Source organism: Oncorhynchus mykiss, chromosome 16 (assembly GCF_057628025.1).
Source record: "Oncorhynchus mykiss isolate SJ-2025 chromosome 16, ASM5762802v1, whole genome shotgun sequence".
Taxonomy (NCBI): domain Eukaryota; kingdom Metazoa; phylum Chordata; class Actinopteri; order Salmoniformes; family Salmonidae; genus Oncorhynchus; species Oncorhynchus mykiss.
The window spans coordinates 40,512,548-40,529,268 of NC_143037.1; the positions used below are offsets into that span (position 1 = coordinate 40,512,548).

The 16,721-nt window shown below is 39.6% G+C and overlaps 1 protein-coding gene across 10 annotated transcripts in view; it reads right to left on the bottom strand.

The window, feature by feature from the left end:
• Positions 1-13,278: 13,278 nt before the first annotated feature.
• Positions 13,279-16,721, bottom strand: part of tns2a (tensin 2a) — a 53,617-nt gene continuing 50,174 nt past the window's right edge. For all 10 annotated transcript variants that reach the window (XM_036946788.2, XM_036946787.2, XM_090202632.1 and 7 more), the window contains one exon: positions 13,279-14,982. In XM_036946788.2, coding sequence (XP_036802683.2) covers positions 14,841-14,982 — 142 coding nt within the window. In that variant the 3' untranslated portion in view covers positions 13,279-14,840. The remainder of the gene's footprint in view (positions 14,983-16,721) is intronic.

Sequence of the window (16,721 nt, forward strand, 5' to 3'; positions counted from 1 at the left end):
CAATATTTCCTTTATTTGCCTATCATGTAAGGTCAATATAAAGGTGACCCAAAATCACTTGGTTATTTACCATAGAGAATATTGCAAAAAGTTGTTATTGTGTGTCAAAGCCTGTAGGCCGGAAAGACAGAACATGACCATCTATAACATTGTCAGGAGGTCGTGTACCGGTGTGCAGCTCTGCATCTCTCACCAAGAGAAGCTTAGACTAATTTCACAATGATGGCAACAAGGCTCTTGCTTAATTTGAATTAGTGTTTGAAACTTAAAATCATTTGAACTTTGAGCGCAGCAAGCAGCACCACAAAAATGCCCCAGAACCCTTTAAGACCCAAGACAACTTGTTGTAGCTGTTCTATGATAAATGTATCACATGTAAATTGAGCTTTCATGATCCATAACCTAATTAATATTTTACTATGTATACTGTAGTTATATTATGATTATTTTCTTTCAAATTTTTCATTTGGTATGTGGTATGTTCATTTCATTTGTAGTGCTTTTTTTTTAAGTCTAGCACCTGTATAGTTATAAGGAAATAACAATTTACAGTAACTCATGTCTAGTCAATGATTAAATGAACCTACATGCAGCCAAATGTTCTATGACAGTCATTGAATATTGTAATTACATTCTGTGTTATGTCCTTTCTATCTGTGATACTTGTATTTTCATCACAACAGGACGAAGTAAAACAGACTGGGACACAAGGCAAAAACATTGCGGTTCATTTCAAGTAAATACTAAGTTTATACTGTAATGAATGTTTTAAAATATAAACTCAGCAAAAAAAGAAACATCCCTTTTTCAGGACCCTGTCCTTCAAAGATAATTTGTAAAAATCCAAATAACTTCACAGATCTTCATTATAAAGCGCTTAAACACTGTTTCCCATGCTTGTTCAATAAACAATTAATGAACATGCACCTGTGGAACGGTCGTTAAGACACTAACAGCTTACAGACGGTAGGCAATTAAGGTCACAGTTATGAAAACTTAGGACACTAAAGAGGCCTTCCTACTGACCCTGGAAAAACACCAAAAGAAAAATGCCCAGGGTCCCTGCTCATCTGCGTGAATGTGCCTTAGGCATGCTGCAAGGCGGTATGAGGACTGCAGATGTGGCCAGGGCAATAAATTGCAATGTCCGTACTGTGAAATGCCAAAGACAGTGCTACAGGGAGACGGGATAGACAGCTGATCGTCTTCGCAGTGGCAGACCACGTGTAACAACACCTGCACAGGATCGGTACATCCAAAAATCACACCTGCAGGACAGGTACAAGATGGCAACAACAACTGCCCGAGTTAGACCAGGAATGCACAATCCCTCCATCAGTGCTCAGACTGTCCGCAATAGGCTGAGAGCTTGTAGGCCTGTTGTAAGGCAGGTCCTCACCAGACATAACCGGCAACAACGTCGCCTATGGTCACAAACACACCATCGCTGGACCAGACAGGACTGGCAAAAAGTACTCTTCACTTACGAGTCGCGGTTTTGTCTCAGAGCGGGATCGATTTGGAGGTGGAGGGTCCATCATGGTCTGGGGCGGTGTGTCACAGCATCATCGGACTGAGCTTGTTTTCATTGCAGGCAATCTCACGTTACAGGGAAGACATCCTCCTCCCTCATGTGGTACCCTTCCTGCAGGCTCATCCTGACATGACCCTCCAGCATGACAATGCCACCAGCCATACTGCTTGTTCTGTGCGTGATTTCCTGGAAGACAGGAATGTCAGTGTTTTGCCATGGCCAGTGAAGGGCCCGGATCTCAATCCCATTGAGCACGTCTGGGACCTGTTGGATCTGAGGGAGAGGACTAGGGCCATTCCCCCCAGAAATGTCCAGGAACTTGCAGGTGCCTTTGTGGAAGAGTGGGGTAACATCTCACAGCAAATCTGGTGCAGCCCATGAGGAGGAGATGCACTGCAGTACTTAATGCAGCTGGTGGCCACACCAGATACTGACTGTTACTTTTGATTTTGAACTCCCCCTTTGTTTAGGGACATATTATTCCATTTCTGTTAGTCACATGTCTGTGGAACTTGTTCAGTTTATATCTCAGTTGTTGAATCTTATGTTCATTCAAATATTTACACATGTTAAGTTTGCTGAAAATAAATGCAGTTGAGAGGATGTTTCTTTTTTTGCTGAGTTAATTTAGTAAAAATGTAGATCAATAATCAGCCTACATGTCAGTGTAATCCAGGTGATATGGCTACAGCCTCTCATGTCCACACAGATGCTGGCATGAGGGAGGCGCTAGAAAATGTAGCCAAACTTTAATGAGACTGCTAATTACACAAATACAGTGCCTTCAGTAGTAGTCACACCCATTTACTTTTTTCACATTTTGTCTTGTTACAGCCTGAATTTAAATTGGATTAGTGCGATTTATGGTAAGAAACTAACCAATAATCTGTAAACAATCTTTAAATATATTAGTCAGTTGGGCTAGGCGTGCCGCTAGCGCCCCACCTCGACAACATCCGGTGAATTTGCAGAGAGCGAAATTCAAAATACAACATTCGTAATATTAATCATTCATGAGAATACAAGTGTCTTACATCCTTTAAAAGCTTAACTTCTTGGTTATCCAGCCGCTTTATCAGATTTCAAAAAGGCTTTACGGCGAAAGCATACCATGCGATTAACTGAGGACAGCGCCCCGCGTACAAAGGCGTCACAAGTCAGAAATAGCGATAAAATAAATCACTTACCTTTGAAGATCTTCCTCTGTTTGCAATTCCAATGGTCCCAGCTACATAACAAATGGTCCTTTTGTTCGAAAAAGTCCTTTATATCCCAAAAAAGTAAGTTTAGTTGGCGCGCTTGATTCAGTAATCCACCGGTTTCCCTAGTTCAAAATGCATACAAATTAATTCCAAAAGTTACCAATAAACTTTGTCCAAACAATGTTTCTAATCAATCCTCAGGTACCGTAATTATGTAAATAAATGATACAATTTAAGATGGAGAATAGTATGTTCATTACTGGAGATAAATAACGAAGTGCGCGCTCTCAACCTCGCGCGCCACAATACTACAGCCAAAATGGGAGCCACTAGAAAAATTAGCTTGAAACTCTTTCTAAAGACTGTTGACATCTACTGGAAGACCTAGGAACTGCAATCTGGAAGGTATTCCAATGAGTGGTGAGCTCCAAAAACAAAAATCTGTATGGCTTCTCCTTTGGTTTTTGCCTGCTATGTAAGTTATGTTATACTCACAGACATTATTTTAACAGTTTTGGAAACTTTAGTGTTTCTATCCAATACTACCAATTATATGCATATTCTAGCTTCTGGGCCTGAGTAATAGGCAGTTTACTTTGGGCATCTCAGTCATCCAAACTTCTGAATACTGCCCCCTATCCCTAAGAAGCTAGCTAGGCTTACAGGTTAGTTGGCTAGATTGATGATTTGATGCCAATTAGCATGCTAGCTAGATAGGTAGCTAGCCGGCTATTGGCAATACCAATAACCGGAGACATATATTTAGTAGTTTGATTGTTTTAATTTATCCCAATGCTTCGCAAAGAATGGCACCTATTGGTAGATGGGTAAAAAAGGCAGGTATTGAATATCTCTTTGAGCAAGGTGAGGTTATTAATTAAACTTTTGATGATGTATCAATACACCCAATCACTACAAAGATACAGGCGGCCTTCCTAACTCAGTTGCCGGAAAGTAAGGAAACCGCTCAGGGATTTCACTGAGGACAAAGGTGACTTCAAAACAGTTAGTTTAATGGCTGTGATAGGAGAAAACTGACATTGTAGTTACTCCATAATATTAACCTAAATTACTGAGTGAAAAGGAAGCTTGTACAGAACAAAAATATTCCAAAAGATGTATCCTGTTTCCAATAAGGCACTAATACAAAGTGTTATGTTTGAGGCAAATCAACAGATCACTGATATTTTCAAACATGGTGGTGGCTGTATCATGTTATTAGTGTGCTTGTCATCGGCAAGGACTAGACAGGTTTTTTAAGATAAAAATAAATGGAATAGAGCTAAGAGCAGGTAAAATCTTAGAGGAAAACTTGATTCAGTCTCCTTTCCAACATACACTGGGAGACACATTCATCTTTCAGCAGGAAAAAATTAAAAACATCAAGGCCAAATATGCACTGGTTGCTTACCAAGACAACATTGAATGTGGCCTAATTTTGACCTACATTGGAATGAAAATATATGGCAAGACTTAAATGGCTTGATCAATGATCAACCAACTTGAAGAATTTTTTAAATAATAATGTGCAAATATTGTACAATCCAGGTCTTAGACTTACTCAGAAAGACACAGCTGTAATCACTTCCAAAGGTGATTCTAACATGCATTGACTCAGGGGTGTGAATACTTATGTAATTGATGTTACAGGTTTTTTTTTGTTTTGTTTATATTTCGAGGTAATACCTTACCATGAAGGGCGCACCGATTGGTGTAAGTACACCACATAACTAAAAGTATGTTATGTAGTGCAGCTCTAGCAGGGCAGAAATTTGACAAACTAACTTGTTGGAAAGGTTGCATCCTATGACTACCACGTTGAAAGTCACCGAGCTCTTCAGTATGGGCCATTCTACTGCCAATGTTTGTCTATGGAGATTGCATGGCGGTGTGCTCGATTTTATACATACATGGTTGAAATAGCCAAATCCTCTCATTTGAAACGATGTCGACATAGACCACTCTTATAGAACGAGTGCAGGTGAAGGTATAAATTAGATTTTTGCTGGGCTTCAGTTGAACATTATTTGATGTGTACTTTTTGCACACATAGAAACCACATGTTCAGACTGCTATTGTTAACTTAGCAAGAAGACTGGCCAAAGGAACACATGTTCACCAAAGGGAAGAGCGCAGACTGGCCAAAGCTAGCTCTAATCATTTGCTTTTCACTCAAATGTTGTAGCATTAGTTAGCTAGCAAGCATGTTGAATTGTCTAGCAGTCCACAAAGAGAATAATATTAGAACGGGCAAGATGCGTAATCTAAGCAACTTTGACCGTGGTATGATTGTTGGTGTGGCACATGGTGGTTCCAGCATCTCAGAAACAGCTGCCCTCCTGGGATTTTTACGCACTACAGTCTCTAGAGTATACAGAGAATGGTGCGATAAGAAGTGAGTGGCAGTTCTGTGGGCAAAAACACCTTGTTAATGAGACAGGTCAGAGGAGAATGTCCAGACTCATTCAAGCTAACAGAAAGGCCACAAATGCACAAATAACAGCTGTTTATAACAATGGTGTGCAGAAGGGCATCTCTTAACGTACAACACCGTCAATAATTCAGGCTGTTGTGGAGGCAAAAGGGGGCCCTACGCAGTACTAGATATATGTACCTAATAAAATGTATAATAAAAAGTGTATATAATGATGAAAATCAGGTTTGAAAGTTATATTTTTTGTTTGTCATTATCTCACAGGTAAGTTCATTTGAACTTCTTTTGTATAGGGGGCAGCATTTTCACTTTTGGATGAATAGCGTGCCCAGAGTGAACTGCCTGCGACTCAGTCCCAGATGCTAATATATGCATATTATTATTAGTATTTGATAGAAAACACTCCGAAGTTTCTAAAACTGTTTGAATGATGTCTGTGAGTATAACAGAACTCATATGGCTGGCAAAAACCTGAGAAAAAATCCAAACAGGAAGTGGGAAGTAGAACGTTGTTTCAGGCTGCTCCTCTGAAGGGGGGCCGGATGAGAGCTGTTTGACTAAGGGATCTGCCTGCAGCCTCGTTCTCAGTCATGCGCATTTCTCATGAGAGGTACCTCTTGTTTCATTGCTTTTCTACAGACAATGGAATTCTCCGGTTGGAACATTATTGAACATTTATGATAAAAACATTCTATACTTAGTTTGACAAGTGTCTTCGACCTATAATATACATTTTTGAACTTTCGTCCGACTGGACCAGAACGGATTTGTTTGACAGGGTCACAGGGACCATTGGTGCTCGCCAAGGTGCTGGTAGCCAGACCACAAGATCCAATTCACTCCGAGCATTTGTTTCGACTGCAGGATTATTAGGCTTGGTCACTTGCCTACGTAAATGCATAAAACATTAGCTCATCAGTAAATTATATTTTCAGCTGTTCTGCATTTGACTGATGTTCAGGGTATGACTAATTTACAGCCTCCTGTAGCTTCAACATCCTTGATTTTAGGAGTTAATTAGTTAACCTTGACTTGATCATAGTAACTGGAGTTACTACTTAATTATGACTATATCCTGCTTTGCTAGTCGTTTTATTTGTAACATTGAGAGCATCCTATAACATTTTAGGAAGGTCTTTTAGCGTGGGTTCATGTGATTTAAGGTGCTTGGCATAGTAACAATGTATAAAGCGACTGACATTGTATTGCGCAAGAAGGGAGATTTGTTCTTTGCAATTTATATGGGGGACATGACAAGACTAGTTGAGGGATGTGCTTAAGGCAATTTATTGACTCCAATGCTTCCCACAGTTGTGTCAAGTTGGCCGGTTCTCCTTTGGGTGGTGGACCATTGTTGATGCACACGGGAAACTGTTGAGTGTGAAAAACCCAGCAGCGTTGCAGTTTTTGACACAAACCGTTACGCCTGCTCAAAGGCATTTAAAAATGTTGTCTTGCCCATTCATCCCCAAGCCATAAGACTCCTGAACATCTAGTCAAATGGCTACCCGGACTATTTGCATTCCCCCCCCCCCTCCCATCCCCTCTCCACACCACTGCCACTCTCTGTTGTCATCTATGCATAGTCACTTTAGTAACCCTACCTACATGTATGTACTACCTCAACTAACCGGTGCCCCCACACATTGACTCTGTACCAGCACCCCTGTACCGGCACCCCTGTATATATCGTCATTTTTAATGCTGCTCTTTAATTACTTGTTACTTTTATCTCACAGGCAATGAATAGGCCAATAGTGGCGAAGTAATTACAATTTAGCAATTTACACTGGAGTCATATATATGTGCAGATGAGGATGTGCAAGTAGAAATACTGGTGTGCAAAAGAGCAGAAAAACAAAAACAAATATGGGGATGAGGTAGGTAGTTGGTTGGATGGGCTATTTACAGATGAGCTGTGTACAGCTGCAGCTGCTCTGACAGCTGACGCTTAAAGTTAGTGAGGGAGATATAAGACTCCAAATTCAGTGATTTTTACAATTTGTTCCAGTCATTGGCAGCAGAGAACTGGAAGGAAAGGGCCAAAGGAGGTGTTGGCTTTGGGGATGACCAGTGAAATATACCTGCTGGAGCGCGTGCTACGGTTGGGTGTTGCTATGGGGACCAGTGAGCTGAGATAAGTGTAAGCTTTACCTAGCAAAGACTTATAGATGACCTGGAGCCAGTGGGTTTGGCGACGAATATGTAGCGAGGACCAGCCAATGAGAGCATACAGGTCACAGTGGTGGGTAGTGTATGGGGCTTTGGTGACCAAACGAATGGCACTGTAATAGACTGCATCCAATTTGCTTGAGGCTATTTTGTAAATGATATCGCTGAAGTCAAGGATCGGTAGGATAGTCAGTTTTATGAGGGTATGTTTGGCAGCATGAGTGAAGGAGGCTTTGTTGCAAAATAGGAAGCCAATTCTATATTTAACTTTGGATTGGAGATGCTTAATGTGAGTCTGGAAGGAGAGTTTACAGTCTAGCCATTTCGACCATGAAGGCCTGATTCACGCAGTCTCCTCTGAACAGTTGATGTTGAGATGTGTCTGTTACTTGAACTCTGTGAAGCATTTATTTGGGCTGCAATCTGAGGTGCAGTTAACTCTAATGAACTTATCTTCTGCAGCAGAGGTAAGTCTGGCTCTTCCTTTCCTGTGGCGGTCCTCATGAGAGCCAGTTTCATCATATCACATGACGGTTTTTGTGACTGCACTTGAAGAAACTTTCAAAGTTCTTGAAGTTTTCTGTATTGAATGACTTTCATGTCTTAACCTCTAGTGACACCCCATCCCGTGAATGGGACCGTTTTCATCATCTTACACTAATTAGCATAATGCAACAGACATAAATCTTCCTAGAAAATCTTCCTATTCATGAAAATCACAAGTGAAATATATTGGAACACAGCCTTTTGTTAATCACCCTGTCATCTCAGATTTTCAAAATATGCTTTACAGCCAACGCTAGACAAGCATTTGTGTAAGTTTATAATAGCCTAGCATAGCATTATGCCTTGCTAGCAGCAAGCAACCTTGTTACGGAAATCAGAAAAGCAATCAAATTAAATCGTTTACCTTTGATGAACTTCAGATGTTTTCACTCACGAGACTCCCAGGTAGATAGCCAAAGTTCATTTTTTCCCAAAAGATTATTTTTGTAGCTCCTTTGTTCTTCACGTTTGGCTGAGAAATCGCCCGGAAATTGCGGTCACCACAATGCCGAATTTGTTTCCAACTTAGCTCCATAATATCGACAGAAACATGGCAAACGTTGTTTAGAATCCATCCTCAATGTGTTTTTCTAATATCTATTCGATAATATATCCGTCGGGACAATTCCTTTTTCTCTAGGACCGATTGGAGTAATGGCTACCTCTGCACTTTACGCGAGAATCTCTCTCGGAGCCACCATGTGACCACTTACGCAATGTGCCCCCATACGGCTATTCTTCAACAGAAATGCGTAAAACTATGTCACAATGCTGTAGACACCTTGGGGAATACGTAGAAAGCATAAGCTCGTTGATGGTACATTCACAGCCATATAGGGAGTCATTGGAATGCAGCGCTTTCAAAACCTGGGGCACTTCCGGATTGGATTTTTCTCAGGCTTTCGCTTGCAACATCAGTTCTGTTATACTCACAGATATTATCTTTACAGTTTTGGAAACGTTAGAGTGTTTTCTATCGAAAGCTGTCAATTATATGCATATTCTAGCATATTTTCCTGACAAAATATCCCGTTTAAAACGGGAACGTTTTTTTCCAAAAATGAAAATACTGCCCCCTAACACCAACAGGTTAAAGTAATGATGGACTGTCTTTTCTCTTGCTTATTTGAGCTGTTCTTGCCATAATATAGACTTGGTCTTTTACCAAATAGGGCTATCTTCTGTATACCACCCCTGCCTTGTCACAACACAACTGATTGGCTCAAACGCATTAAGAAGGAAAGAAATTCCACAAATTAACCTTTAACAAGGTACAGCTGATGATGGAAATTCCAGGTGACTACCTCATGAAGCTGGTTGAGAAAATGCCAAGAGTGTGCAAAGCTGTCAAAGGCAAAGGGTGGCTACTTTGAAGAATCTCAAATATAAAATATATTTAGATTTGTTTACCACTTTTTTGGTTATTACATGATTCCATATGTGTTATTTCATAGTTTTGATGTCTTCACTATTCTACAATGTAGAAAATAGTAAAAATAAAGTAAAACGTTTGAATGAGTTGGTTTGTTCAGTCTTTTGACTGGTACTGTGTGTGTGTGTGTATATATGTGTGTGTGTATATATATGTTAATGTTGAAAATGACTATTGTACCTGGAAATGGCAGATTTTTTATGGAATATGTTGGCGTACAGCGGCCCATTATCAGCAACCATCATTCCTGTGTTCCAATGGAGTGTTGTGTTAGCTAATCCAAGTTTATAATTTTAAAAGGGCAATTGATCATTAGAAACCCTTTTGCAATTATGTTAGCACAGCTGAAAACTGTTGTCCTGATTAAAGAAGCAATAAAACTGGCCTTCTTTTGACTAGTTGAGTATCTGGAGCACCAGCATTTGTGGAGTCGATTACAGACTCAAAAGGGCCATAAACAAAGTACTTTCTTCTGAAAATCGTCAGCTATTCCATGCGAGCAATTGCCAAGAAACTGAAGTTCTCGTACAACGCTGTATACTATTCCCTTCACAGAACAGCGCAAACTGGCTCTAACCAGAATAGAAAGAGGAGTGGGTGGCCCTGGTGCACAACTGAGCAAGAGGACAAGTACGTTAGAGTGTCTAGTTTGAGAAACAGACACCTCACAATTCCTCAACTGGCAGCTTCATTAAATAGTACCAGAAAAACGCTAGTCTCAACGTCCACATTGAAGAGGCGACTCTGGGATGCTGGCCTTCTAGGCAGAGTTGGAAAGAAAAAGACATATCTCAGACTGGCCAATAAAAAGAAAAGATTAAGATGGGAAAAAGAACACAGACACTGGACAGAGGAACTCTGCCTAGAACGCCAGCAACCTGGAGTCGCCTCTTCACTGTGGACGTTGAGACTGGTGTTTTGCTCAGTTGTGCACTGGGGCCTCCCACTCCTCTTTCTATTCTGGTTAGAGCCAGTTTTCCCTGTTCTGTGAAGGGAGAAGTACACAGCGTTGTACGAAATCTTCAGTTTCTTGGCAACTTCTTGCAAGGAATAGCCTTCATTTCTCAGAACAAAAATAGACTGGTGAGTTTCGTAAGAAAGTATTTTTTTTCTGGCCATTTTGAGCGTGTAATCGAACCCACAAATGCTGAAGTCCAGAGAGGACATACGAATAAATAAATAATCACAACGTATTTATCTCATGATCACAACATGAAAAAAAGTTGTTTTGTTGAGATCACGAGATAAATAGGAGTGGACAGTATGGCTGAGGCGGCAGAGCCCATGGTGGATCAGCGCATATGTTTTTATTGATTGTTACACTAATGGATGGTACATTTCATGCTAACATCATGCTTTCATTTGTATTTGGAGCACATTATCAGTTTATAAGTTAGAATGTTAGCAAGCTAAATGTCCTTTACCTTGAGCTAAGAGCTCTCTTGGGGCATCTAAGCCATCGTGGGGCATTTGAGCCTGTCTCCCAGGCTGTATGACACCCCCAAGACCACAGCATGCAAGCAACAAAGCAGCTACAGGGCCTTCAGAAACTATTCATACCCCTTGACTCATTCCATATTTTGTTGTTACAGCCTGAATTTTCTCACCAATCTACACACAATACTCCGTAATGACAAAGTGAAGAAAAAAAAGGTTTTATCAAATACATAAATATCTAATTTACGTAAGTATTCTCACCCCTTTGCTATGAGCTCAGGTGCATCCAATTTCCTTTGATCATCCTTGAGATGCCACTACTACTTAATTGGAGTCCACCTGTGGCCAATTCAATTGTTTGGACATGATTTAGAAAGAAACACACCTGTCTATATAAGGTCCCACAGTTGAAACAATTTCTAGAATGTAGAAAGTTTGGTCTTCATAATTGGAAAATGTAAAAAAATATGGAACTACCTAGAGCTGGCTGTTTGAACCAAACTGAGCAACCGGGCAAAAAGGATCTTGGTCAGGGAGGTGACCAATAACCCGATGACCATTCTGACAGAATTACAGAGTGCCTTAACTGAGATGGGAGAACCTGCCAGAAGGACAACTGTCTCTACAGAGTTTCACCAATGGGGGTTTATGGGAGAGTGGTCACATAAAGCCACTCCGGAGAAGAAGCCACAGCACACCTGGAGTTTGCAAAAAGGCAAGTGAAAGACTGAGATCATAAGGCAATCGATTATGTGGTCTGATGAGACAAAAATGTAACTTTTTGGCCTGAATGCAAAGCACTATGTCTGGAGATAACCAGGCACAGCTCATCAACCATCTAACATCATCCCTACCGTGAAGGATGATGGTGGTAGCATCATGCTATTGGGATGCTTTTCGGTGGCAGGGACTGGGAGACTGATAAGGATAGAGGGAACAATGAATGGAGCCAAATACAGGCAAATCCTTGATGAAAACCTACTTCAGAGTGCAAACAACCTTAGACTAGGGTGAAGATTTACATTCCAACAGGATAATGACCCCAAAGATACAGCCAAAGCAACACAAGAATGGCTTCAGAACAAGAATGTTAAAGTCCTTGAGTTACCCAGCCAAAGCCCAGACTTGAGTCCCTTTGAAAATCTGTGGAAAGACTTCAAGATTGCTGTTCACCGCCGTACCCCATCTAACGTAGCAAAGCTTGGGAAAATCTGCAAGGAAGAATGAGAGAAAATCCCCAACTCTAGATGTGCAAAGCTGATGCAGAAAACCCTAAATTACTCAAAGCTGTAATCGCCTCAAACGTGCTTCAACAAAGTATTGACTCATGGTGTGAATACTTATATACATTTGATTTCTGTATTTCATTTTCAATACATTTGCAAAAATGTAAATTTAAACATATTTTCACTTTGTCATTATGGGGTATTGTGTGTAGTTGTGTGAGGGGGGAAATTTAATTCAATTTAATCAATTTTGAATTCAGGCTGTAACGCAACAAAACGTCAATGGGTATGAATTATTTCTGAAGGCACTATGTGCAACAGTTGAAGATTAAACTTAAAAGTAAGATAAGAGGGTAAAGGCAATGTTCATAAGGCAGTTTTATGTTGTTGGGATTGTTCATTTTACTGCCCTAGATTATGGGGGAAACTGCAAATGTTTTAGTTGAGCACAATTAGCTAGTAAATCCAACCCTTAAGTCCAAGTTGTTGACAAGATTGTAATACTAAAAGCATAGTCTTGCCAAGTACACAGCACTAGCACAGTGTGATGTATGGACGTCTGTCTGGAGGCCCAGCTTGGACATAACTCCGTAGTGGCTTGTAAAAGGGATCTTTGTAATGGCAACTGCTGTGGTATTAACCAGGTCAGGATAACTTTAATTACATTAACTCACTCACTGTCCTATTATGTTGAGCATCTTGCTAATGTTGTTTACATTCCAAAGCACACCCTCTTGTTGTCATAGACCTACATAGAATAAGCTAATGAAATGGCTTGAAATTTAGTTTCAGAGTTGTTTTTCGAGAAAGTTAAAAAGTTACGTTTGTGTGGTATTTCCAAGTTTGTGGATTGGCTGTTTAATTCGAAGAGTATTATTGCACTAAATGGCAATAGAGATGGCCTGAGTGCCTGTCTGTTTGACAATGACAGCAATGAGTTGACAAGAGCACAAAGATCATGGGACGAGGCTACAATGGAGAAAGGTGAAATTAAAACAGATGATGTGCGATGTAAAAAAATAACTTGATGGATCTTGCTTTTTAGATATTTTGGAATAAATGTATATTTTCCAAATGCAGAATTCTAAAATGGCGAAAAATAATTAAACTAATAAAGATTATTATTTTTTGGGACCTGTCTGTATGTCTCCTCTGTTTGTGACATCTTTGTTTCAGGCCTGATTCTTGCTCTTGAAAAAATTAAGCAAAACACATGAGGCTTTAAATTCTGGAGTACAGTTTAGAAACCTAGTGATAATAAATCCAATGAGCAGAAGTCAGACTTGGTACCAGAATTTTAACTTTTTTAAATGTTTTATTATATTCTTCATTTGTGCATACAAAGCTTTCTTAAAAAATAGCATATAACATAGATTTTCTTACAAATGTTTCCTTTTGTCCTCCCTTTCCTAGCTGCATGTGAGAAAATATATTACTACATATAAAGATCAATAAGAAAACAGACCACAATATATTACCGCTGTCATACAAAGTAGTGTCTTTCTATTTCTTACAAAAACAATGCAAAACACTAAGAATACAAATACATGAAGCTTAAAAATATGAATGATTAAATCTTAATACAGGAGTGCTCTGTCTTTGGTTAAGTACATAGGACCTTAGACAACTGTCTGCTTTGTGTGTTAACTTTGTACATAAAGTCATACAGGTAAAAATATATGTGGGAGTTACATTGATATTGTGACTTATTCTTGTCTTGTTTTTAACGTTTGAATACATTTCTCAATGTTATACAGTATAATAAGGACTAGTATTTGCCCCATATTCTAGATAATTGACCCACAAAAAAATTGTGGAATAGAACAAAATGACTATTCGCAGCAATATTGTGTATTGCTCTTAACAGGAAAAGCCATAGGTATAAATACAATACATTAGAGACGGCATTGGTGCGGCACACCATTATTCCTTGGTTACTACAAACTTTTCTTTCTAGAGTACAATTCATACGAACGTACATGTGAACAAAACATAACAATACCCCATTATCTCTAGTACTGACCATATCTGTGCCCTATCCTCTACACACACTGATACCCTAACCACATACACTCTCTCCCTTGCACATTACAAATAGACGTTTCTCACATTCACTTTTACTTTCTACTGTAGCCTACTAGCAAGTGACGACAAGGCTTTGGTAACTTTAAGGTAATAGGAAATTAAAGGCCCAGTGCTGTTAAAAACTAGGTTTCCTGTGTTTTATATGTATTTCCACACTGAGGTTGGAATAATACTGTGAAAATGATAAATGCCTTTTTAGTTTAAGAGCTGTTTGAAAGGACCGCCTTGAAATATCCGCCTGTTATGGTGGGATCGAGTTTTGGCCTGCCTGGTGACATCACAGGGCAATTAATTTGTTAATAGACAAATAAGAGAGTTCCAAACCTCTCTGCCAATAACAGCTAGTTTTTCAGTTTTCAGCTTAGACCACTCACAGACAGTTCTAGCAAAATTGTTGCTTGAGAAATTGCTCTTTGCTGAGAAACATATTTTTTTTTAAACAATTTTAATTGAAAACAATTACAATAAGGTACTTAATTGTTACCCAGAAATGATTTGATGTTGAGATAAAAAAAAAAAAATGGCTGCATTGGACCTTTAAGGCATTTTTAGACATTAGACATTTAAACAACTAATACATTTGGACTATAATTCAAAATACCAGTCATGTTTGAAATGTTGAGCCTTTTGGTTCCAAAACTCAGTCTTTGAGAAGAGGCCACCGCCAATGGTGCTTTGTGGGTCTGTAAAGCATTTGTTTTGAAGCCTCCTCTTTGGGAGTTGTAACACTGTTGACAGTGTAACACCGGTGACGGGTCTTTGGCTTGGTTTTCTACCTGCGCTGCGGCCCTAACATCACCTTGTTGATGAAGTTGACAATGGCAGAGGCTGGCTGCTCCGGGTCGAGCTCAGCAAACAGATGACACACGTTTTCTGCCATGCTGCCTGGCTTCTTGGCTACAAACCCAAACACCCTATTGAACAGAAGGAGGAGGGGGAGAGAGGAAATAGATATTAGAGGGTTAGAAATACACACCTAGGGCTAGATTCGAACCTGACTGCGAAATATCCGCATTATAACGCAATTGACATTTAAAAACAAGGTTTCTTGCGTTTGCGGAAACTGCATTCATGGTAAACATTGCATATGTCGGCTCAATCGGAAATTACCTTTAAATATAAATTGCACTATATTGCAATTATTCTGCGTTCCGGATTGAATCAAGCCCCTATTTAGACATATTGATGCCCATTCTTACTGGTTTAATACTATGAGTGAGACTTCTGTTACTAAACGCTCAATTCAATCAGATTTGTTTTGGCAGTGTCAGAGATGTCAAATTCTTAAGTGGCTCCTGGCATTAGAGGTCGACCGATTAATCGGAATGGCCGATTAATTAGGGCCGATTTCAAGTTTTCATAACAATCGGAAATCTGTATTTTTGGGCGCCGATTTCCGATTATTATTATTTTTTTAAATAATAATACAAAATAAAAAAAACTTTTATTTAGCTAGGCAAGTCAGTTAAGAACACATTCTTATTTTCGATGACTGCCTAGGAGCTGTGGGTTAACTGCCTTGTTCAGGGGCAGAACGACAGATTTTCACCTTGTCAGCTCAGGGGACCCAATCTTACAACCGCAGAGTTAACTAGTCCAACGCTCTAACTCCACGAGTAGTCTGCCTGTTACACAAATGCAGTAGAAGCCAAGGTAAATTGCTAGCTAGCATTAAACTTATCTTATAAAAAACAAGCAATCATAATCACTAGTTATAACTACTGATCCAGTTTAGCAGGCAATATTAACCAGGTGAAATTGTGTCATTTCTCTTGTGTTCAGTGCACGCAGAGTCAGGGTATATGCAACAGTTTGGGCTGCCTGGCTCATTGCGAACTAATTTGCCAGAATTTTACGTAATCATATAATTTTTTAATCGGCCGATTAATCGGTATCGGCTTTTTGCGTCCTCCAATAATCGGTATTGAAAAATCATAATCAGTCGACCTCTACCCGGGATTATACCTAAAGCGGACATTGCCATTGGCTGAACGGAATCATATAAAGAGAAATTCTATGCAACCTTGTATACAAGTATGAACACTGGAATGTGAGATGCAATCTACACCTCGATTATGATGATAGCAATCCTCATTATTTCTTAGAAATTATTTTTCATTTTGAGCATAATTACTTTTATTATAGCCTACACTTTCTGATTCTGAACTTCTAACACAAGTCAAGCGGAGCAGTTGCTCCAAAGCAGTTTCAACTCCGAAAAATGCTGTATCTGTGTCTGCTATCGCAGGTTAATGCTTGATCTGATTGAATCGAATCTAGGCCTAACTCTTTAGACAGGAACAGGCTGAGACTAACATATGGGCCAGGTAACCAAACAAAGTTACCGTAGTAGAAGGTAGAACCTGGAAGGATAATATTAGCCTCATCTGATTATCCTGATCTCGCGAGCTTATAGTACATTATGTTCCGCTACTCGGATTCAGTGAAGTGCGTAGCGGTCAGGATGGTGGATCAGGCTATCATAATATCTCCTAAGCTAATATACAATAAAAATAAATAATAATCGAACTACACAAATGTACATAAAGCCTATGAACTGGCATAAAACAGAAGCTGTGAGCATGAATATTGGTGAACATGAATTTGTGACCGTGATCAACAGATACTGTATTTACTGGGATGATGGCAAAGG